Raw genomic sequence first — 23940 nt, 5'->3', positions numbered from 1 at the left:
CACCTGAATTACCTGAGAACCCTGAAACATTCTCTTGAAGAGCTATCCATATTAGAACTGTGCAAAGAAGCTGTACCCATAGTGTTTAAACCATAAAACCAAGACTGGGTTTATACATGATAAAGCACATAAAATACTATGCAGTTCATCGAATTCAAAGAAAATCAGAGTGAAGGAAAGGCAATGAGGACAGGAGACATTCCGAAAAGCAGGATGCTCCAGTGACATCTACTGCAAGCCTGTTTGAGGCCAGGAGCTCTGAATGCGTAGAGCCGTCACTGATAGGATGGATGAAGTGTGATTTCTCTAACCGCCAGCAAGTTAGCAGATGATCTGGCAAAACTTCCGGAATTAAAACCGAGGTAGTTTTCGGTAAGGAATGTTTTTCTTGAAAGCATGGCCAGCATGTGGTTGAGCCGGGACCTGATCCCAGCAAAGTGAAACTGTCTCTCTTTATTCAAGTTTCGGAATGAGTCTCTGAAGCACAGATCAAAGTGGGGGGTGCTCCAGTACTTGGGGTGTCCAGGCGTGGCAAAGTCAGTGGATCTGAAGGAAGTCTGGGAGCCGATGGAACTGGCCACAGAGCCTTGGGAGGACAGAGAGGAGGAGGACCTCAAACTGGAGGAGCGCGACACAGACATCTTTGATACTGGTGACCCTTCCTTAGACTGGCTTCCGGGAGAGGCGAGAACACCCTCGTCCACGTCAGTCTGGGTGGTGGCTGATGTGGTGGGGACCACGGTTTGGGAGCTCACCACCCTGGTGGCCACTGTGGTCTGGGTCCCGGCGCATGCCGCGGCCACGCTGGCTTGTGTCCCCACGTCACTTGTGCTCAAAGCGGGCGTCTCCTCTCCGGGCTCTGTCTGAGTAGCGGCATCAGTCGCCCTCCTGCCCTCCAGCCTGTCCCTGCGGCTGCTGAAGTAGTCCTCCTCGCTGATGGTGGAGGCCTTGGAGGCCCCGCACCCAGCCTCTGCCCGGCCCTCCTCGCCACCCAGCTCGGCCTTCCGGGGAGTGCTCGAGAGCCTGGCCAGCCGCAGCCGCAGCAGGTTGCCCAGTGTGAGCTCCTTGGACAGCGGTTTCTGGTCGACAAGATGGTCAAACCTGCCGCTGATCCGGAAGCTGGACAGGAGCTTGGAGCTGATGGGCTTTGACTGTGCGTAGAGGATTCGGAACTCCAGATCAAAGTGTTCAACCACTTGGCCAGACAGAATCACTAAGTTGCTGCTGTTTAGTTTGCCATCTGTCCATGTAAAACTGCAGGATTAGAAACAAACAGAAGCTGATAAGGATGATTGATCTTCATTTACTTACCGTCAACCTCATTATAAAGCCCAAACATCCTGTGACATAAGAGTCACAATTCAGGTGACAGCACCCTACCATGCAGTGTGAATTCCAGCTAGCCTTAACACAGGATATAACCTAGGAATATGTTAACATTGAAGTCAAAAAGGGACTTCCCTGGCGGTCCAGTGGTTGAAACTCAACCTCCCATTGCAGGGGGCACGTGTTGGATTCTTGGTCAGAGAACTGAGATCCCACGTGCTAGAGGGCTCAGCCAAAAGATTAAAAAATAAAAAGACCAGTATTCAACCAACAGGCTAAAATGTATGATCCTCGGCCTCAGAGTTGCTAAAAACTAGAAGGGCTCCTAAGATGCTGAGGGCAGCGCTCTCCTTTGAGGAGTGAGGTACGTGCCTAGCGATGTCCCAGGGGAAGCTCGTGGTAGAGCCTAGACTGGGCCCCAGGCCTTGAGAACCACAGGGGCAGTGCTCCTCACTACCTCGCCCACGCTGCTGTTTCCACAGAGGAGACAGGCCTGTCATTCGAATGATGACACTGTTGCTCAACACACGTGCAGAGCTGATTAGAGGCCGCGCACCCCTGGCGGTTCAGTGTGCCACCTCCTTCCTATGGTGGCAGGGCCCCACTCACGCCAGCCCAGCCAGCTGCCTGGAGGCACCCTCTCCAGGTACAGCAGGGCTGGGCAGGTGACCCAGGCTGGCCAGAGTATCCCACCCCTTAGATGAGGGGATCTACACAGGGTGGGTGGTAAGCCAGTGAGAGCCAAGGAATTTTGCAAGGCATGATACCATCAGAGAGAGAGAGAGAGAGAGGAAGTCTCTCACTTTTATAAATAGCTACTGAAGTTCACATGAAGGGAGCCTGGACCTCTGTCTGCAAGTAGAAAACCTGACTAAATAAAGATCCATGAGAGGACTTCCCTGGTAGTCCAGTGATTTAAGAATCTGCCTGCCAGTGCAGGGGACATGGGTTCAATCCCTGGTCCGGGAAGATCCCCTGTGCCATGGAGCAGGTGAATCCCTTCTCTCCAACAAGAGAAGCCACCACAGTGAGAAGCCCACACACTGCAATGAAGAGTTGCCCCTACTCACCGCAACTAGGGAAACCCCATGTGTGGCAATGAAGTCCCAGCACAGTCGGAAAAAAAAAAAAATCAACTAGAAAAAAGCAGAAATAGGACATGGTGCTCTGATAAATGCATGGCCCCTAGGTCAAGATGAACTGAAAACCAACGGTACCTTTTTCAAGTTAGGTGAGACAGTAAATTCCATTTTGCATAAAGTAGTTTGAGCCAGCTTTCTGTACCAATGCAATCACCCCACTGACTCAGAAAAATTTGTATCAGGAGTAGGGTGTTTACAGAAGAAATCATAAAACATAGTAGCAACTCTGTCTCTTGTAACCAAGAACCCAGGCTAAAGCAAATTCACCATGTGACAACTGCCTTCAGAGCTGGAGAAGAAAGATCCTTTTGAAAACCATCAGTAAGATCATGTAAACAAGACCCTTATCCAGCACCAGGATTAAAAAAGTCCTCAGCAAATGAAACCTATCCTTATTCTCATTCTCAATGGAAGCATATTTCATTTTTAGGAGGTAGTTGTTGGAGCCACTGTGTCCTTGTCTTTTGAAGTAAAATGCCAACTCAAGAGTTAATGGTTGGGAAATGTGAAGATGTAGAAACAAAGAACTGTTGGGCTGGGGAACTGGTAACAATTTATAGACTGTAAATCTGCCACAGAGCAGAATCACGGAACTCCTAGTTCCCTGAAAGATAGAGATAAACGCCTGACGCACATCCCAAATTGTTTCTACAGGAAGCAGAAACCCTCCATATGAAAATTGCTGACTGCAAGAACATAGATCCCAGACTGGTTGAAACCAGAAGGCTGATGAAGCTTGAAACTTCACCTTGATGCCAACCAATCTGAAAACTGTCCACAAGCTGATTACACCCTGCTCCTTGAACACAATAAAACTTCTCACCAGCCCCTCCAGGGTGGGTCACAGAGTTTTGAGATCAAGAGCCCTCTCTGCTCGGCAAAGCAATGAAAGCTACTCTTTTCTACTTCACCTAAAACTCTGTCTTTGTGTTTCTATTTGGCACTGGTGAACAGAGGCTGAGTTTCAGCAACAGTTTTTATAGTTCAGATTCAGAACAGTCAAAAATCAATTGGAAAGTTTGGTTAATATAGATTAATCCTACTGTGGGTAAAAATCTTAGTTTCCTCCTATTATTGCCAAACTTCTTATAAAAGGAAGTCTTGAGGAGGAGTTTGAATTGTTCTGAGAAATAATGGTACTGTTTGAAAAGAAAGACACCAAGAGTTTCTTCATCTGCCTGCCTCCTCTCACACAAGCCTCTACACACCCACCTTTACCCAGGGCTGACACTCAGTTATCACTCAGGGCTGCCTGCTTCTTCAAATATAGTTTTTCTTCTTTAAACTGCAGAGACACACCTTAGCTCACATATACCATCAGACAGTCTAACACAGAGATGGCAAAACACACCACCATCAGAGCCACATCCATAAAAATGGTATATCTTAACCTCTGAAGATTATCATTTACCACTCCTTATCTTCACCCTCCATTCAAATTCCCTGCTCTCTACCCTAAGATGCCACGCCAACAGGAGACCTCAAAGGTGGAGCCAAAAGCACGGATCTGCTTTCTAGACTAAAGCACCAAATCATAAGGCTTGAATCAAGGTGAAGGATTAAAGCAGGCAGCTTCAGCTGTGCCCTCCATCCTGAGCCCAATGCCTACAACCACCCTTAATTCAAGTGGGCAGGGACAAGGTGGGTAGAAAGCCTGGAGAGACAGGATTTGAGACTGATGCAGTCACTGCTGTTGTTTAGTCACTTAGTCGTGTCTGACTCTTCGCGACTCCTTGGACTGTAGCACACCAGGCTCCTCTCTCCGTGGGATTTCCCAGGCAAGAATACTGGAGTGGGTTGCCATTTCCTTCTCCAAGAGGATGGGTCTTCCCAACCCAGGGATGGAACCCACATCTCCTGCACTGCAGGAGTATCTGCAGATACTTCATGCTGAACCACCAGGGAAGCCCCCCTATTCCAGTCACTGTTAATCCCTAATTCATCCACTGCAAGCCTGGCTAAGCCTTGAATCAAGGACTCCGTCACTGTCAGGTCTCCAGATAAGCTTCAACCTCTGCTCTTTAGGTTTGTGAACCACAAAGCAACGGAGGGGACCCTGGCCCGACCCACTCCAAGAAGAAGAGGCTCTGACTAACCTATTCACATCTATTCACACCCACAGATGCACACACAGAGGTATACTTGCCCATAAAGGCTCACATTGAGAGGCAAAAGCGGCTTTCACCTTCATAGAGTGCACTTCCTCTTAAAAGTTTAGATTAATAACCATGGATGGGTCAGAAACTCACCTGTAGGAGCCTGTAGCCACACGAATGCCATCAATCAGTGTGAACTTTTCATGAACCTTCCCAACAATTTTAGTTCCTGACCTGGCATAGTAAATATTTCCTGTAATCGTCCGGACAGTCATCAGCTGTTGGTAGGGGAGTGGGAGAAAAAGAAATGAATGATCCAGTGAGCACATGATAGAAGAAGCCTTAGTTTACGATTCTGAACAGATAAACGTACTGGCAGATGAGAGGTTACACTGCTGGGTAACAACGCCCACAGTACAGAAGCCAGGTGAGTCTCAGGACTTAGGTAATGCTACTTCACGTAAGTTCATCTTCTTGCATGCTTTTTTATGCATGCATTATTTATTTTTGAGACCTTCAGTTCATGTGGACGTGTGCTCTAAAAGAAGATTCACTTTTTGGAGACACTGAACAACAGAATTCAAACAATGACTTTGAAACAAAATGTGGGGGACAAGATCATCAAAGAAAACATGCTAGTAATAAATAACATTTTAACAAAGACTCAAAGAAGCTAAGCTGACAATTCTCCTCTTGTATAATAGCACTGCTAATAAATAACAGTCCATCCACACTTATCCCCACCCCATAATGGGTATGGAGAACAGGAAGAGGACAAGCCTTCTCTAAACACAGGGTTTCTGAGGTGGAAACACTCATATTATGTGGCTTAATCAGCAATGTTACTTCTCCCACAAGTACGCATTTACCAAAAAGGTGCTCTGGTGATGCACTGGGGCCATATATTGTATAATTATCCTTGCAGAATGACACACATAAATGTATATATAATGGAATGCAAAATACTAAGCCAATCTGAATTCTTTGGAGCAGAACAGTGGCTCTGTATCTTTAGAAATCTTATACACTAAAAGCAAATGTCTAAGATTTTTGTTTGATTCTCTCATTCATTCCACAAACAACAAAAGCTCCTACTATGTACCAAGTCTTGCGACAATAGATACAAGGCGTGCTCCTTACCTTCAAGGACCAGGAGACAGAAAATTAATGATTAAGTTAATATAGCAAGACATAACACCATCCAAATAAGTGAAAACCTACATCTCCACAAAAACCTGTACACAAATATTCATAGCAACTTTATTCATAATTGTAAAAAACTGGAAACTACCCTAATATCCACCAGTGAGTCAATAGTTAAACAAACTGTGGTTTAACCATACTCTATGATACTGTTCAGCAATAAAAGCAAGAAACTGTTGATACACAGAACAATTTGGACATATCTCAAGGGCATGAAAAAATCCAGTCTCAAAAGGTCACACACAGGAAGGAGAGGACACATATACCTAAGGCTGATTCATGTTGATGCATGGCAGAAATTAGCACGACACTGTAAAGCAATTACTCTCCAATTAAAAAAAATACATATTTTTTATAAAGGTCACACACTGTGGAATTCATCTACATACCGTTCTCTAAATGTTCTCTAAATGACAAAATCACAGAGATGGGGGACAAATTAGTGGTTGCCAGGGATGAAACACCCAGGGGAGGGAGCCCGAGGGGAGTGAATGTACCATAAAGACGCTGCGTGAGGGAGATCTTCGTGGTGATTGAACAGCTCTGTATTCTGATAGCGGTGGTCACACAGATGTGCACATGGGATAAAATGGCACAGAACAACAGGCCCACCTGGTACCCATGTCCATTTCCAGGTTCTGGTGTTGTGTTGTAAGTTATATAAGCTACAACTGTTGGGGAAAACTGTGAAGGATACATAGAAACCTGTATGTGCTCATACTATCTTCCTCTCTTCACAACTTCCGTCATTATTTCATAATGAAGACAAAAGACAAAACAAACTACGGCATAGCACAACACTGTTTCTGTGCTATTCTTACCAAAATGCGTAATATGAATTTAACCATGAAGAAACATCAGACAAATTCCATTAAGCGTTAAGACTCTAACACAAACAGTTGCAGATGAGAGGAAGCTAGGAGAAATGGCAACTAAATGCCAGATATGGTCCCAGATTGTATCCTAGGTAAGAAAACAGGCATTCATGGAATGATTCGTGAAATTCACGATGTCTGTAAAATAGGTTAATAGGACTATATCAAGTTTATTTCATGATTTTGAAATTTGTTCTGAGGTTTGTCAAGATGTTAACATTTAGAGAATCTGGGCACAGAGTATTCAGCAATGCCTTATATTGTTTTTCTAACCTCTGTAAATCAAATTATTTCAAAATAAAAATTTAAAAAAAAAAAAACAAAAAAACTAGAAACTTCCATAGAGGTGCACATGGCCCTGGCGGGGGAGGGGTTCCTGGATAATATTCCTGAGCAGAGCTTCAGAGGATCTGCATATAACACAAACACGAAGAACATCACTGTGGGCAGATTTCAGTGTGATTCTGTGCAACTTTCCCTTTGGCATTTATCTGAATATATAGGCCTCCGTGATAGTGGTCAAAACACTTTTTAAAAAAAATTAGTTATTTATGGCTGTGCTGGGTCTTTGATGCTGTGAGGCTTCCTCTAGTTGCAGTGAGTGGGGGCTACCCTTTACTTGCAGTGCGTGGGGTTCTCATTGCAGGGGCTTCTCTTGTTGCAGAGCGTGGGGTTGAGAGTCAGACTCAGTAGTTGTGGTGCACAGGCTTAGCTGCCCCAAGGCATGTGGAATCTTCCCAGACCAGTGTCTCCTGCAATGGCAGGCAGACTCTTAACCACTGGACCACCAGGGAAGCCCAAAGCACTTTTAATTTTTACTTTAAAAGACTTTTTATTTTATACTGGAGTGTAGTTGCTTTACAATCAAAGCACCCTTGAGTGCCTGCACATTAAGGTATGACCGAGTTCTGCAGACCGGGCAGAAGAAGCCACCCCCAAGAGGTGAGGGGCAGACTCACCAGCACAGGCAGGCCCTGGTGAGTGAAGGCACCGGGGCAAGGTGGTGCATCCTAAGGAATAAGTTAGGACATGAACATGAACACAGGTGAGGCCAAAGGGACAGGCCTCCTTATGACCCTTCCTAGAGGATGCAGACCCCCCCCCCCCCCCCACCAAAGGCAGCAACCAATAGCAGGCAACTGAGTTGGCAAATACACCTAGACTTCTGCTGAGTGGATGAATCAGAGCCAATCACTCAAAGTCATGGCCAGGCTATTCTGTGATCTGCCTGCTGCTCACACACAGCCTCAATTACAGCAACAGCACTTTGAAATTAAACATCGACACCTTCAATTTCTTCGCCAGGCTCTATGGCAGAGCAGACTGAACGTCTGGTTAGATCATGATGTGCTTTCCAGGCCTGACGTGCACGTCCCTTGGGTTCACCAGACGCATTTTTAAACTGACTGTCGAAAACAAGCTAGTGAAGTCATATAAGCTTACACTTAAATACTTGGCTCAAATTCTTTCATGCTCAGTGCAAATGATATAAAAAGTCTACTTTCAAAATAACAAGAAATGAAAGGGATTAAGAACACTGGGGCTGACACTTCCTTGGTGGTCCAGTGGTTAGGAATCTGCCTGCCAATCCAGGGGACACAAGTTCGATCCTTGGTCCAAGAAGATCCCACATGCTGCAGGGCAGCTCAGCCTGCATGACAGAATGACTGAGCTTGTGTAAGTGCAACTAGAGAAAGCCCACACACAAAAACAAAGACCCACTGCCGTCAAAAATTAAAAAAAAAAAAAGAACACCAGGGCTGGAGGCAAGCAGACAGATGGAGAAACTCCATCCCACTACTTTTTAGCTGTAGACCCTGGGCTCTTGGTGTCACCACTTCCCAATCTGAAAATAGGTATTATACCACTCACCTGATGGGGCTGCTGTGAGATGTGAGTGGCATAACACTGTCAACAGCCTAGAACAGCGCCAAGGAGAGAGCAGGACTCCATAAACGGTGATCATCACGATTAAAATCGGAGCCTACCAGTGCTGGGGCCAAAAGCAGCAGCTTCTCCTTCCTCCCCATTAGAGAAATGCTATTTACTGTGATGGACAGAATAGCACTTTGTGTGTAAGAAACCAGTCTAGCTCTTTCCAGGATTTCCATCTCATTTTATGTTTCTGGGAACATCCTTATTTTGGAAAATAAGGATATTACTTTTGGGGTTTTCCTTTGAAAATACTAGCCATTTTTTCTCTATAGATTAAAAAACATTCTCCAAGATCATCGTATAATACATTTTTACACACACACACACAAAAAAGGCAGCAGCTTCCAAGGCAGCCTTTTGCCAGGAGAGGCCAAGGTCTGAACCTGACTCTGTCCATTCTTTCCAATGAGACTTCAGGCAGAAGACTTTGCTCACACCTCCAGTCCCTCCCCGCTTCCAGTGGGGAGACCACCACCAACTACCCTGTAGCTCACTGACCGTCATTACTTGCTGACTGTGGTGAAACTAGAGACATTGTAACACAAACCTTTTCTTCTTCGGGATGAACTTTCAGATCCATGCACATATCCACAAACTGAGAGAGCAGAGCCTGGTCCAGTAGGATATACACAGCAACTCCCTGTTTCCGAGAGATTTCCTGCAGGTCTCGGAAGATGTCGATGTCCGTGAAAACATCCATCACCACTGCAATCACCTAGGGTGTGGGGAAGGGAGAAAAGCCAGCGGTCAACCCACAAGGACACCACCTTACAGCCGGCTGTCAGGACTCTGGACGCCCTCTCGGAGCTGCCAAAGGATCCCACCCTCCCTATCCCTTCTTCCTTCTCCTTATGCAGTATCAGTTTTCCCCTCACCATGGACTCTTCTCCATTTTCAAAGATGCTCAGGCTACTGTAGCCTACAAATCTGGACCTGACCCAGCTAATCCTCCCAACTGCCTCCCAGCCCCTCTCCTCCACACCACAAATTTCTCAAAACTGTAAATTCAACCATTACCTTGACGTCCTATGAACCTGTTCCATTCAATTCTCTTCCTTTTCTAAAACCCTTGTCTTATAGCTCAGACCAGCAAGTCATCCAGGTTCTGCAGCTAATACATTGTTATCTTAGACATATGGCTTTTTGTCTATGTCTGTAACACATGTATATAAAACCTTAAGAGTCTCTCAGAGGCCCCCTTCTGGGTGTACCAGTCTCCAAGCCTGACTTTATTGTCTGATTTTGGATCATAATATGATTTTATATTATAATCTAGAAAGGACCACCCCATCTACCACTGACTCAAGGCTTGAAACTGATCAAACCAGGCAGGCTGATCCTCCCACCTTCTGCCTCGGCCCATCACATCTTCATGACGTCTATTCCCTCCACCAGTCAGGATCTAACCAAATGGCTCCCAGAGCGCTAGACTCTCCTTTGTAAAAGGTGGTCTCTGCAGTTCTCTTATATCTGTCCACAGCGCAAGCCCACAACAAGAACATGGAAATATGTCCTAAAGACACTTCCCTGGAGCTTGGACCAGTCCTTTCCCTCTTCCCAAGAACTGGGCTCCATTTTGCCTCCTGATCAATTTCCTTTTGTGCTGATCAATGTCACTCAGCACAGACTAGTTAGGTGCTGCCGTGTGGCCTCTTCGAAAAATCTTACTCCTTAGCTGCAAAATCAGTTCCTAGTGAGCATTAAATGACTACATTACATGGAGTGCTCTGTAAAAAGAGATCCCTCTGGTATCTGCTCACTGATTTACGTGACCAGTCCTGATTCTGAGCTGTCCAGACAGTTCAGGGCAGAGAAATATCTACCAGCTCCCAGCTTTCCCGCTCAACAGAGGCCGCTCCAGTGGCAAAGCCTCTCATCACATCCTCTGCAGGTTGAAAGCGTGGTTGTCAGCTAACTACTGGCAAGGCCTTGGGGACATCAAAACATGCAGGTCTCATTCAAGCCCCTGCTTTGGGTCAGAGTCAGGGTGGGAGCCAGCGTGGGGAGGGGCTGTCAGCTTAAGAAACCACTCCCGAAGCCCAACGTTCGGAGCTCTTTTGTGGGCTGGAAAATCTCACCAGTAAAAACTCAGGACTCTTCCCATCACATTAACTCCTGATTTACTTACAGGTCTCATCTCTTCTGTGGGGGCAGAGGCCCTTGAACAAGACTGATTCATCCCTCTGGTCCCAGAGAGCTCAGGACAATACTCAAGGGTCATTATCCAATGACACCTTACGGGGAGCTCGAATGAACTTTTTGGCCAACTCAATATCTGAATGTCAAAGAAACGCAGAGACAAAGGGATGATTTCGCCATCTTTCTCTAACATTGCACAGTCTTATCTACCAGGAGGAGGGACCTTGAAACGCCACTCCCGGGAAGTCACTGCTGTGAGTGAATTTGGGAAGGAGTATTTCTCTCTCCGGCTCTCTTTCTCCAATGTTGCCAAAATTCCAGGTGTGAGCTATAAAACCCACTGAAGACAGTGACTTAGAAAACAAGCATTCTTTCTAAACTGGTGGCATCTCCAGAAGCTTATATTCTCAAATGTGTTTTTATACATCCTATTTGGAGATGTATCTATCCCATGTAATTCAGCGGCTGAAAGGCAGAAAGGCCTAGGAGCAGACCCCAGCTCTGTGATTTACCAGCTGTGTGACCCAGGGCAAATTGCTTAATCTCTCTGAGCCTCAGTCAGTCTCCTCCTCCAGCAGATATGGATAACAGCATCTGGTATCTACGTCAAAGGGCTGTTGCAAGGATTAAAGGAGACAAAGCCTAGAAAGGGCTTAGCTCAGCATGAAATCAGTGTTTGATTATGCAGCCAGCACTTCTTTCAGGGTCTACTGTGAGCTGAAGCCTATGCTAGGTAGGAAAATGGTTATAAAGAATTTGACACACACCTGACTTACCCACAAAGCGAGGACCTGGGATGCAGGCAAGTGGTACATACATGGTAAGAGGCAATGAAATCAGGGGAACACTTCACGGGGAATGGGAGACAGTAAAGCAGCTCCCTTGGAGCAGCAGACCCAACACAGGCCCCCAGAGGAGAGCCAAGGATTCCTGGAGGAGACGGCATTTGAGCTGAACCACAGATAAGGACAATTTAGCCAGGAGAGAAGTGAAGGGGTAGGGGGCGGGGAGGCATCCAGCAGGAAGCCACGTGATGACAGAGGAAGAGGCAGGAAATGACAGGGGATTGCCCCAGTCTGGCTGGAATGCAGATTATGCAGGAGAGGGAGCGACAGCACGTGACTAAGAGACAGGAGAGTGTGCAGGAGCACGGAAGGTCTCGGACGCCAAGCAAGGCATCAGGATCATACAGGTCACGGACAGGAGGAGGTTTAAAGAGTGACAAGGGCAGTGGTGGAGCCAACAGGACAGAAGATACTGATGGCGGCGTAGGTTGAAGATGCGGCCCCCTCCTCCAACTCAAGGCCATGTACCTAAGCGCCTACTAAGCTTTCTAGGTTCAACAAATGTTTAGGAAGACTAAAGACCAAAATGGGCTTCCCAGGTGGTTCAGTAGTAAAGAATCCACCCCCTAATGCAGGAGACATGGGTTCAATCCCTGGGTCAGGAAGATCCCCTGGAGAAGGAAATGGCAACTCACTCCAGTATTCTTGCCTGGGAAATCCCAGGGACAGAGGAGCCTGGCGGGCTACAGTCCATGCGGCCACAAACAGTCGGACACAACTGAGTGACTGAGCGCGCACAGCACACAAAGACTGAAAGAGGGACTTCCCCGGAGGCCCAGTGGTTAAGACTCCGTGCTCCACGAAGTTCGATCCCTGGTTGGGGAACTAAGATCCTGCATCCTGCATGTGAAAGTCACTCAGTCGTATCCAACTCTTCACAACCCCATGGACTATGTAGACCATGGAATTCCCCAGCCAGAATACTGGAGTGGGTAGCACAGCACAGCCGAAAAAAAAAAAAAGACTAAAAGAACAAAAATCAGCAACAGAGGTTGCAATGGGGGGCCAGGTGGGAAACCATGAGGGTCAGAGAGGAGTCAGATGTAAACTCAGGTCCACACAACAGAAAACAGAAAAAGAAACAATCCCGAGAGGGAGGTTTCAAGACTGATTGTGAGGTGGCATAAAATCTCATAAAGGGGTTCTGAATGCACACATGTGAGAAGAGAGTCGAGCTCATAAGAAGTGAGAGAAAAACAAATCCAGGGTCAGTCCCCATCCTCAAGAGAGACAGGAGATGAGGCGGGGCATCCCAGTGTGATGGAATCGCTGGATGTACACCCTGGCACCACCGGGACAGAGCCAAGGAGGCCATCCCAGCTGGCCAGGCTAGAGAGGGTTGGAGGGTTGCTGGGCAGGGCCCCAGAAGTGGGGCCCATAGTATATAAGGTGCCTGCCAAACTGAATTTTGATTCATCACCCTACAAAACAACTGCACAAACACCACCATTGTTATGTAGTGAGTAAGTATCTAATTTGATATTAGTTTCATTGTTTGGTTTTGAGGCCTCAACCTTTCCTGTGTATTGAAAATAACTGGATTAGAACTGGCCTCTCACACCCACAGAGTAGTTAGAGGGTGGATGGAGGTGTTTCTCCTTTTGATTCCCCCAGTAGCCAACATCCCCTTCTCTTTCTAGAGCAGGGCCCTTAAAAGACTTCTGGAAGCAATCTCAGTAAGGCCTGCCTTCCTTCAAGACAGACCCCCACCCTGCCCCCCTACCCCACCCCCATGCAACCAAGCCCTGCATAGTTGAACTAGACCTGGGGCTCCTCAAAAGGACAGCCTCTTCACTGAACTGAGCTATGACCTGGGCTCATCCACTAGCCAGCTGAGTACCTGCTCTCCAGGGCTGGCCACATCTCAGAGGCGTTGGTGTTTATGCCCTAGAAGATACACTTGAACTTGAAAGTGGTCATCACTCCCACTTCCTGAGTCATACCACGGGGTGGACAGGGAGAGACCCATGGGCAGGTGGGCATTGCCCTGTAACAGCTCATGCTGCAGAGTCTGTCTCTTCTCTTAGGGCTGGAAAGCTCTGCAAGTAGTGGTTCGAGAATGTCTTTCCGGGTCAAAGCCCATCTGTGCCTGTCGGTCCTAACATGACACCTAAAGAAGAAACACCCAATTGTCGGAGCCTGGACAGCTGGTCCGCTGCCGGCCCTCATGCTGTTCCTGCTTTTCTGCAGCCACATCTAGAGCAGCCACTCCTGCCAAGTCCCACGTCATCATCATAGATGACACAACCTCAAGTTACCTCCTTCAGTCACTCCAGCTATCCCCCAGTGACTTATACCATGGGGCCTGGTGATCCACATGGTTACAGGCAGCAGCCCCTGGAGTATCCTGCACAGACCCCCTCATTTATGTTACTTTCCACGTACAACTGGAATCTTTTCTGTTTGCCAAAAGCTCTAAAGAAGTATCTTGAGATCTGAAAACCCCATTAATCGTTATCTCCAATTTACTGAAAAGAAAAATAAATCACACAGAGGTTCTGTGTCTTGTTCAAGGTGGCACACTTAGTCAAATGCAGGAGCTGGAATTTCAGCCCTGTCTGGGCGCCTCCAGAGCTACCTGTTAAAAGGTGTTAAACATTATCCCAAGCAAATCTAATTTCAGTCTTCAGATGATTGAGAGCTTAGAATAGATCCTGAAAGGATCAAGTAGAGCATTCCAGAAAGTATAAGATTAAGTTCACCAGGGAGGATGATCACCAAGGACACAACACTTGGAATGCCCTAGGACAGCAGCAGACACTTCTTTCTGCAGGCGGGTTTGCTAACTCTGAATGAACTAAATCAGGAAACCTTGCGAGGCACATCTGATGAGGCTGCAGGGTTAGACCTGGACACAGATGCAGGCTCCCCCACTTCTAAGCACCATGTACCCTCTGGCAAGTTACTTCCACTGTGCTGCCTTCTATCACATGCAAATAACGCTACCCACCTGCATTGTCTGCAGTGGGTTTGGTCACCTGACAGTTCCTGGGACGCAGAAAGCCTTCACATGGCAGCTAGCACAGTCTTAGTTCTCATTTTGCCACCTTTCCTGGGTAAGTCATTCTACCTGAGCTCAGCATCCTCAGACATAGCCGCTCTGAGCTGTCTGATTCATGCACCCACCATGGGCAGGGTGGGGCTCTGAGAGCTTCATGGGGCCACACAGGGTGGGTCATTCCTGTTCTCATTCTGCTCTTCCTCTGCCTGGAGCAAGAGGTCCATGTCACTCACCACTTCTCACTGCATCTCAGTTTCTTTCCCTTCCCACCCATGATCATAAAGCAAAGACACGTGTTGGAGATGCTTAGAATTCTACCAGAGGTCTGCACATGTGCAAAGAAGCATCAGCCTGTCTGATGGTCTCCAAGAGCCTGTCTGCTGAATTCCTCACGCTGAGCACACAACACCCAAGTCAACTTCCTTCAAGTTCCCAGGGCTCTTGTCTCTTCTGGAGAGCTTCTTGATAAAATTAAAAAAAAAAGCAAAAGACCTGTATTTTCTCCCCAAGTATTACAGATTTTAATAGAACAGAAATGACCTCCTGGAGATTTCTTTTACAATCTTGATATCAACTTCAGAGTTTGAAGACCAAAAAAAATGTCAATGTTCACAGCAAAACCTAAATTTGTTTGTGCCTGTTGTTTTCTCTAAGTTTCATGGGCTGTTATTATAAAATTAGCAATATAAGTACCAGATTAAAGTACTAGTGGAGCCTCTGTCTGCAGAGAGTGGCCTGGGGCCTCTCTGGGAAGGCTGGGGTGGCAGAACCAGTTTTTCACTGGCCCCAGGAGTGAGGGCCAGGCACATGTGGTGGCATTTCCTCTGCACTGTTCCAGCATGAAGTACACAGGTGGACTGGGCTTTTTCTTTTTTCTCTTTAAATTTAGTATTATTTTAAATTTTTTGGCCATGCTGTGCAATATGTGGGATCTTAGTTCCCCAACCAGGGATGGAACACATGCTCCCTGCATTGGAAGCACAGAGTCTTAACCACTGGACCACGAGGGAAGTCCCTGGGCTTTTTCAAAGGGAGGGGAAAGCATCAAGAGGTGTTTTGTGGGAGCAGGGACTTAACCATTGTGAGTTAGTTTTATTTTTTAATTATGCAGAACATCTGCCTGGCTCCCAAGTCCAACTGACAAAACACACTACATTCAGAGACATCTGGCTTCCATTCTTGTCCCTTCCTTTCTGCCCTCCCCACTAACATAATAACTTCAACTAGTTTTTTATTTATTCTCCCATTAAAAAAAAAATACATAAGCATATATGTGTACACATCCTCACTTATATTACTGAAGAAGTATGCATATGTGTGTATATGTATACATATACATGTTCTAACCCCCTGTAGATAAAAGGCAGCGTGTGATACTCACTGCTCTAGGCCACTGCATACAACAGGACCTTCTGAGATGACGGAGATGTTCTGTATCTGCTCTGTCCAACACGGGAGCCACTGGCCACCAACGGCAATTAAACACTTGAAATATGATTAGTATAATAGAGGAACTGAGGGTTTTTTAAATTGTATTTCCTTTTAAGTCATATAAATGTAAATAGCCACAGGTGGCCAAAGGCTGCTGCATTGGTCAGGAAGCACTCCACTGTGCAGAAGGGTTCGTTTACTCACCAATCCACCACTGAAGGATGTTTGAGCCCTTCCAGCCTTTTGCTGTTATACTCAGTGCTGGAACAAACAGCTAACTGCACAGGCCTATTCGTATTTTTCACCAGTGTATCTTTAAATAACAATCTTGATATCAACTTGAAAGACAAAAAAAAGATTGTTGTGTTCACAGGGAAACCTGAATTTGTGCCTATCTATTGTTTTCTCTAAGTTTCACGGGCTGTTATTACAAAATTAGCAATTTAAGTATCAGATCTGTCTTTGGGACAGATATACAGACACAGAAGAGCTAGGTCCACAGGTCAATACAACTGGAATTTTGCTGAATATTGCCAAATTCCCCTCCAGAGGTTCTATCATTTGCATTAGGGCTTTTAAAAAGCCAATATACCTATACTTCTCTTCCTGAGAGAACTTATTTTTTATGCATAAAGGAACCAGAGAATAATTCTGCAGCTTCTCTCAACTGCCTGACAGATGCCAGGTAAAAAGATCCAGGAAATGAGACGGCAGACAGAAAGCAGCATGGTGGGGGCCAGGGGCTAGGAGGCAGAGGGAGTGGGGAGCTGCTGCTCGATGGGAGCAGAGGTTCCAGTTGCGGAGACAAGTTCTGAACCTGGATGGTGGTGATGGGTACAGTGGTGATAGTGAATGTCCGTAATGCCGCTGATCAGTACACTTTAAAAAAGCGGTAAGTTTTGTTACATATATTTCACCACAATTTAAAAAGATGAAAGATGAAATGGTGAAAGATTTCTGAAATCCTTAGGCTAAAGCATAAAATCAAAAAGAAGGAATAAAAAGTAGCCACACTTAAGTCTGGTGGGTAAGGTCTTAAACCACTTCCTAGGCCAGTGGTTCTCAACCGGGGACAACTTTGCCCCCCAGAAGACATCTGGCAATGTCTGGAGATTTTTTTTAACTGTAGGAAAATATATAACATACAGATTTGCCATCTTAATAATTTCTAAATGTATATTTCAGGGGCCTTAATTACATTCACAATATTGTCAACCATCACTACTGTCTGTTTACAAAACTTTTTATCACCTCCTACAGAAACTAACCATCAAAGTAGCAACTCATTCTTCCCCTGACCCCCTCCCTGGGGGAAACATTTCTGAATGTGAGCACTGCTTTTTGGTGGGGGCCAGTGCTTCTGGCATCCACTGGGTAGAGGCCAGGGATGCTACTCAGCACCCTACAGTGCACAGGACGATCCTTCAGGACAAAGACCTATCCTGTCCAAAACGTCAATAGTGGCGAGGTTGAGAAAGCCTGCCCTGGTTGAGACGGGCATCCGCACAGGAACTGATTACACTGCACGGGTTCTACTGCAACTCTGAGGAGGGTTGTGTAAGATCAGGAGGGCCCTAATTTAGATACAGCCACGTGCACACGGGGGGCCTCCGACAGATTCCTCAGCTGCTACTCCTCATAGGAGGAGGGACTCTGTGTCAACACGATGACAGCTTCTTCTAATGCTCAGGTTATCAAAAGGATGCCCAAGGGTGAGGTCATAGCAGAAAGGTCCCTCTGGAACAAAAGCACATCGGGAATGGGTGGCTGGTAAGAACGATGGCTCTGGGGAATGCAGGACCACCTAGAAGGGTGAGCTTTGCCTGGGAGCTCCCATCCGGACACTAGGAATATTCCAAGAGCCACGGCAACAGCACACCGCCATGTAAGGGCACACAGCACCTCCAGGCAAAGTCTCCACGCCCCCCACCCGATCCATGGGGCCCAGAGCCCAGGCCAACCCTGATTCACATGGTAACAGAGACAAAGAAATGAATGACTCATCAACAAATATAGAAGTACAGGGATAAATTCTAGAGTATGTATTTCAGGGGAGATTCTGTACAGAATTCTTCTAAAAGCAAACATCTCAGATCTCAAACAGTCCAAAGCAAAAGAAAAAAAGTACAAAACAGTATTTCCTACAATTGAGCCCTAGGTCAGCTAGCTGTCCTCCGAAGCCAGGCTGTACATAATAAGATGCTGGACTGCACTCAACACAACAGACCCACGTTTTGAAAAGTGCACAGAAACCTTTCCCAAGAGCGGGACTGGCAGGCTCACAGCCTCAGACCCAGCTACCCTGGGACAAGTCCTTGCTGAGTGGAAAGGCAGGCAGACTCACCTGCTGAATGATCAAGGCTGCAGGTGAGCAGTCTCCGCAATATGTGGTGTGCACTATTCGGTGCCAGACATCCTGCAAGCCTAAACAGCTCAAACTGCAGCTTGAGTCCTGGGTGAGGATGAAACCCATTCCAGAACCATCCAGCGAGGCCGCAAAGCCAGGATCAGACACCGCTGTTCACCATCTGAGCCTGGCTTCTCCTGCCCGTACCCTGACCACTCTGGTCTCCCTCCTGCTAAGGGCAGATCTAGAACTGTTGCGGTCATTTTCCTGTTGCTTTGATATGCAATGTGGAAATTAAAAGTCCACATCTTGAGAAACCCTTAAAAACGCCCAGACTGTTGAAAGCTACCAAAGAACCAATGCTCCCTCGTGGCAGGGGGGCCCTGGGCAGTGCTGAGTGGTCAAGAGCCCAAGCTTGGGGGCCAGGCTGACTTGGGTTCACACTCAGCTCTGTCACACACGAACTTAGAGGGCAAGCCGCTTCATCTCTCTGTGCCTGGTCTTGTCTTAGTTGTGGTCTCCTCCTACAGCTGGGAGGAGGGTTAAATGAGAGAATCCAGGGGAAGGGCTTAGCACAGACACTGACCCACTCAAAGCATGCAATCACACCATCAAGTGCTTTCACCGTCTGAACAGACGCGGAATGCCCTCTCAACTTATCCAGAAACAGCTTGAGACCTGCATCTTCACAGTCCTCGCCATCACAGATCCTGAACTTCAAAGAATGTGGCCAGAGTGACCCGGCCACCCCTGTGAACATAACACACACTTCTACCTGGAACAGCAGCAACAGACCAGCCACCGGATTAGCTCTCTAACACCTTATCCCTCCACAGATGTCTCTCCACCTGGGAACAGTGATGGTATCTCTACATGGCACAAGGCAGAGCATGGTGGCTGACGGTGCTTAAGAGATGCTACGCCTTGGTTTGAGCCCTGGGCTCTGTCATTCCCTGGCTACATGACCTCAGGGCAAGGGAACTTCTCTATGCCTGAATTTCATCACCTGCAAAATGCAAATCATAATCACACCTACCTTGGAGTTACTTGAACAGTGCTTGGCGGAGAAAGCAATGCTTTTCTGTTTTGTTTTGTTTTGAACAAAAGAGATAGTCTCTGAGACCTCAAGTTTAGGGTGTCTCAGATCCAACTCATTTCCCCATCCCTACCCTCAGCCTCATTCCCCTCCATATTCTAATTTGGTAGCATCACTGCCCACCCAAGCTAAAAAAAATCTCAACTCTTCCCATACCTTCTCCTTGGCTTTGCCCCCTCTCTTGCCCTCCTCCCTCACCACTCTTCTGGTCCATCAAATGACCAAGTCCTGTCAGTTCTACCAGAAACTCTTCCCCTGCCCAACCCCCAGCAGTGCCTTAGCACAGACCCTCTTATATAGATCTCTACAACCCCTCCTTACAACCATCTGACACCAGTCTCACCCCTCTCTAACCCATCCTCCTGCAGGCTCCCACCAGAATCTCACAGACACCAATCTGATCATGTCCCTCTCCTCCCTTTAAACCTTCGATGGCTCCCACTGGTCCTTCCAGTAGTGTGCAAAGCCCTCGACAGTCTGGTCCCATCTCCCCATTTAGCCTTCTCTCCTACCATTAACCTACACATACTCTGTGCTCCAGCTATGAGGAACGTGGCAGCCTCAAAAAAATGCCAGGCGATTTCACCATTCTGGGCCGGTCCCTATGCTCTGTTCTGACAAGCCCCACTACTCCACTTGGACCCAGCTCCAAGGCCGCTACCCCTCTTAAAGCTTTCTTTCCTCAGCCTGTAGCAACCTCCTCACTGCTTCCTACCAGCCGACTATCAACTCTCAACTGCAGGCAAGGGTTATGTCCTTCACCTGTGGCCCCAGCCCCTGGGGCATAGTGTCTGATATACAATAGGCACTGAATAAGAAAGTAATCTGGCATATGGAAAAGACATGGAAAACACTTATCAGATTTAAAGGTACATACCAACTTTCTCACTTACAACTGTTCACGTTCCAAATACAGAATCTTGAAGATACAGGGCAGAGAACAAGGCAGGAGGTTCTACCCAGGAAGGCATTACAGAATGCCTACAAGACAAAGGAGTCTGAGCATCAGTCCCGAGCCCCTTCTAAGGCCAGCACTGAGTTGATGGACTGGTCTTAGCTCTAGCGCCCCTTCAGTACTACTGAAAACGGGATGTAAGCAAGTGAAAAAAGTGAAAGTGAAGCCGCTCAGTCGCGTCCAACTCTTTGTTACCCCATGGACTGTAGCCTACGAGGCTCTTCCATCCATGGGATTTTCCAGTTAAGAGTACTGGAGTGGGTTGCCATTTCCTTCTCCAGGAGATCTTCCCAACCCAGGGACTGAACCCAGGTCTCCAGCATTGCAGGCAGACGCCTCACCATCTGAGCTACCAAGGAAGCCCAAATGTAAGCGAGCTGCTGCTGCTGCTAAGTCACTTCAGTCGTGTCCGACTCTGTGTGACCCCATAGACAGCAGCCCACCAGGCTGCTGGGATTCTGTCCCTGGGATTCTCCAGGCAAGAACACTGGAGTGGGTTGCCAATTCCTTCTCCAATGCACGAAAGTGAAAAGTGAAAGTGAAGTCGCTCAGTCGTGTCCGACTCTCAGCGACCCCATGGACTGCAGCCCACCAGGCTCCTCTGCCCATGAGACTCTCCAGGCAAGAGTACTGGAGTGGGGTGCCATGTAAGCAAGAGGTTAGGGCAATTCCTCTCTCATAGAGACCCACTCATTACTTTTCCCAAGTTCCAAGTGCCCAAGTTCTCCCCCTAGAGGTGATCATTGGGAATGCACTGCTGCTACTGCTGCTAAGTCGCTTCAGTCGTGTCCGACTCTGTGCGACCCCAGAGACGGCAGCCCACCAGGCTCCCCCATCCCTGGGATTCTCCAGGCAAGAACACTGGAGTGGGCTGCCATTTCCTTCTCCAATGCATGAAAGAGAAAAGTGAAAGTGAAGTCGCTCAGTCGTGTCCGACTCTTAGCGACCCCATGGACTGCAGCCTACCAGGCTCCTCCGTCCATGGGATTTTCCAGGCAAGAGTACTGGAGTGGGGTGCCATTGCCTTCTCCGTGGGAATGCACACCAATTCTAAAAAGGTGCGTTTTCCCATCTTTCCAGTCTTCCCACTGAACTCACAAATGTCTGTAGCATCAAAACGACCCTCAGCATACTCAATGCACCGCAGGGCTGATAACAGCCTAGGTGGCACCCATATATCCTCCCACAATGGCAAGGCAGTAGCCTACTGGATCCCCTACCCACTGCAACCCCACCAACAGGCAAAGGGCACTGGGCATCAGGAACACTGGTAAGTCAGGACTTGTCCCCAGCTTGTCTACTTCAACCAATCGGAGGTACAGATACCATAACCACAGTCAGACACATTCAGCTATAAGCCCTACCAAGTCTTACCACGACCTGGAGCTTTAACTGCATTTTCTCTGTCACAGGCAAACAGCCAGGAAGCTGGGGCACTGCCAGTCAGCAAGCAAGTTGGCAGTTGATCATGGCTCTGGAGGGAGGTGTCTGCTACACCCTACCAGCCCCTGCCACCTTGGGTGCCGCATGCTTTCTCCCTGATCCCTCTGTACGCAGCACCCTGGGTGCAGTCTCATCCAGGCTGGTAGGGAGACAAAATCTCCCACCGCACCCCAATACCTTACCACACTTAAGAGCCAGACAACGGCACCAAAACCCACCGTGGAGAGAAGACTTAATGCATGGCTTTCTGCCTTTTTTTTTTTTTTTTTCCCAGCCTATGGAAATGCAAACTCCCTGCCCCACCCATTCACTGAAGGTGCAACTTCCCCTCCAGGCTGGCAGGAGGGGAAAGGGCCAGGGCTCTTGGCCCCTCTGGTTTGCATCTGCTTTCTACAAGACACGTGGGGGGTAACTAGCAATGAAAGACTCGAAACTCCCCGCAGCTGTCTCTGGGGACAATCTTTCAGGAATTTCCCCCTAGGTTATGCGCTTCTTAGGTCGTACACCTCTTAAGGAACTCCTGAAAGTGGGATCTAGAGTCGGCTGACAGCCAATCTGACAACTGGTTTTTAACTGAAAGCTGGAACGGACAGTATTTCCGGTCACCCTCCCAGGGAATGTAAATGTTAGGAGTTTGAACTTGAGCACAATTCGCATTCTTGGGGATGGAGACTCCTCCCACTCTCCCAGGCCACAAGGAGCGTACGGAGAGGGGATCGGGGATCCGAGGGGATACACAGAGTGGGGAGAGTTGGGGAACCCCTCGACCAACCGGCTCGAGCTCCTAGCAGACCTCAGTTTCCCATTTTTTGAAGACGGTGTCCCGTGCGACCGGGAACCTAAGAGACCCGAAGGGCCGGGCCGCGCCGCTCACCTCTCGCGCCGAGCGGAGCTGCTGGCGCAGCGCGTCCTTGCAGCCATAGGGGCCGCCGGCGCCCGCGCAGCGGGGCTGGAAGTGCGCCTCAACGCGCGTGGCCCCGCGGTAGGCGCCCTGATAGAAGGAGGGCCAGCCGAGCTCCAGCAGCGGCGGCTCCAGGTCCGACTGCTCGGGGAAGTAGGTGCCGGACGAGCAGTCGTGCGACGAGCCGAAGGAGTCCTCGGCCGCCGCCGCAGCGCCCTCCTCGCCGGGCCGCTCGGCCGCGCGCAGAATGGCGCGCACCTCGTCTGGGTTCAAGAAGCGGCCGAGGCGTTCGCGTCGCAGGAACGCGGAGAAGGCGTCTGGGCCGCCCGCCAGCAGCTCCTCGAGCGCCAAGCGCCGCTCCTCGCTGTACAGTTCGGCCAGGTTGGGCGGCCCACACGGCGACAAGCAGGCGGCAGGCAGTTCGTCCAAGCCATCGTATCTCAAGGCCATGGCGGCGCTCGGACGCTACCCTGCTCGGGCCAGTACAGGCGTGCGGGACACTTTATAGTCACCTTTGAATCTAACCACCCCGCGCCATTGGCCGCCCCGCCCCGCCCGGGCTCTCCCATTGGCTGCCTTCTTCTAACGGCACCGTCAGGACGCAGTGCTTGCCTCTACGGCTCCACCACCTAACTTGCTATTGGTGCCCCGCGGCCCGGCCTCTCCCCGAAGCCCCGCCCCTCCCAGGCCAACGTTAGAAGGCGATTGAGACCATGTTCTCGCTCCAGAGTTGCTTGGTGGAATTTGAATCTCGGCTACTACGTGCCTGCTCCGAGGTGGCGTTCCTGCTCTAGCCCTGGGGGGAGCTGAGTTCATCAAGATAGCCGGTGCCAGGCCTAAGTGGCCGTGGTACCCGGGGCGGTGGGACAGGCAGAGAGCCTGGATTAAAACCCGAGAGCCCGGCCCCCGCGCCAGCCTCGCGCGCCCTCTGCCGCCCGCCCCACGGCGCGGCCCTCGCAAGGCCCAAGGAAGTCAGGAATGCGCACACAGAGGAGAGGCTGGAGCCTGCTGGGGCTCGCTGAGCCAATGACTGCGCCTCCCCAGGGCTCACAGAGTTTGAGTGAGGCTCAGCCATGTTGCCTTTATCCCCAGCATTTAAATCGTTCATTCGTTCAAAACTACTGGTCCATCATAATAGCTACTCGTCTGATTGCCCTTCAGGGTAGCTAGCTTTCTCTTCTCTCACCTCACCGTTTTCTGCCCGG

The 23940-nt window shown here is 48.6% G+C and overlaps 1 protein-coding gene across 1 annotated transcript; it reads right to left on the bottom strand.

The window, feature by feature from the left end:
- Window positions 1–175: 175 nt before the first annotated feature.
- FAM83D (family with sequence similarity 83 member D) lies at window positions 176–23185 on the bottom strand. Its single transcript, XM_052651174.1, has 4 exons — window positions 22709–23185; window positions 9125–9292; window positions 4718–4842; window positions 176–1254 (listed from the first exon to the last, which is right to left on the bottom strand). Exons 1-4 carry the CDS (start codon window positions 23183–23185, stop codon window positions 276–278), a joined length of 1749 nt encoding a protein of 582 aa, XP_052507134.1. The 3' UTR covers window positions 176–275.
- Window positions 23186–23940: the final 755 nt, after the last annotated feature.

Source organism: Budorcas taxicolor, chromosome 13 (genome assembly GCF_023091745.1).
Source record: "Budorcas taxicolor isolate Tak-1 chromosome 13, Takin1.1, whole genome shotgun sequence".
NCBI classification, from domain to species: Eukaryota; Metazoa; Chordata; class Mammalia; order Artiodactyla; family Bovidae; genus Budorcas; species Budorcas taxicolor.
Note: the sequence above shows the minus strand (reverse complement) of the source record. Positions and strands in the feature narration are given on the sequence as shown.

Excerpts from the sequence above, each read along its gene's own strand:
- FAM83D (XM_052651174.1), bottom strand. The coding sequence starts at position 23,185 with ATGGCCTTGAGATACGATGGCTTGGACGAACTGCCTGCCGCCTGCTTG. Across the intron at positions 4,843-9,124 it reads TTCATCCCGAAGAAGAAAAG|CTGATGACTGTCCGGACGAT; the intron begins GTTTGTGTTACA and ends CCCTACCAACAG. Across the intron at positions 1,255-4,717 it reads GTGGCTACAGGCTCCTACAG|TTTTACATGGACAGATGGCA; the intron begins GTGAGTTTCTGA and ends CTAATCCTGCAG.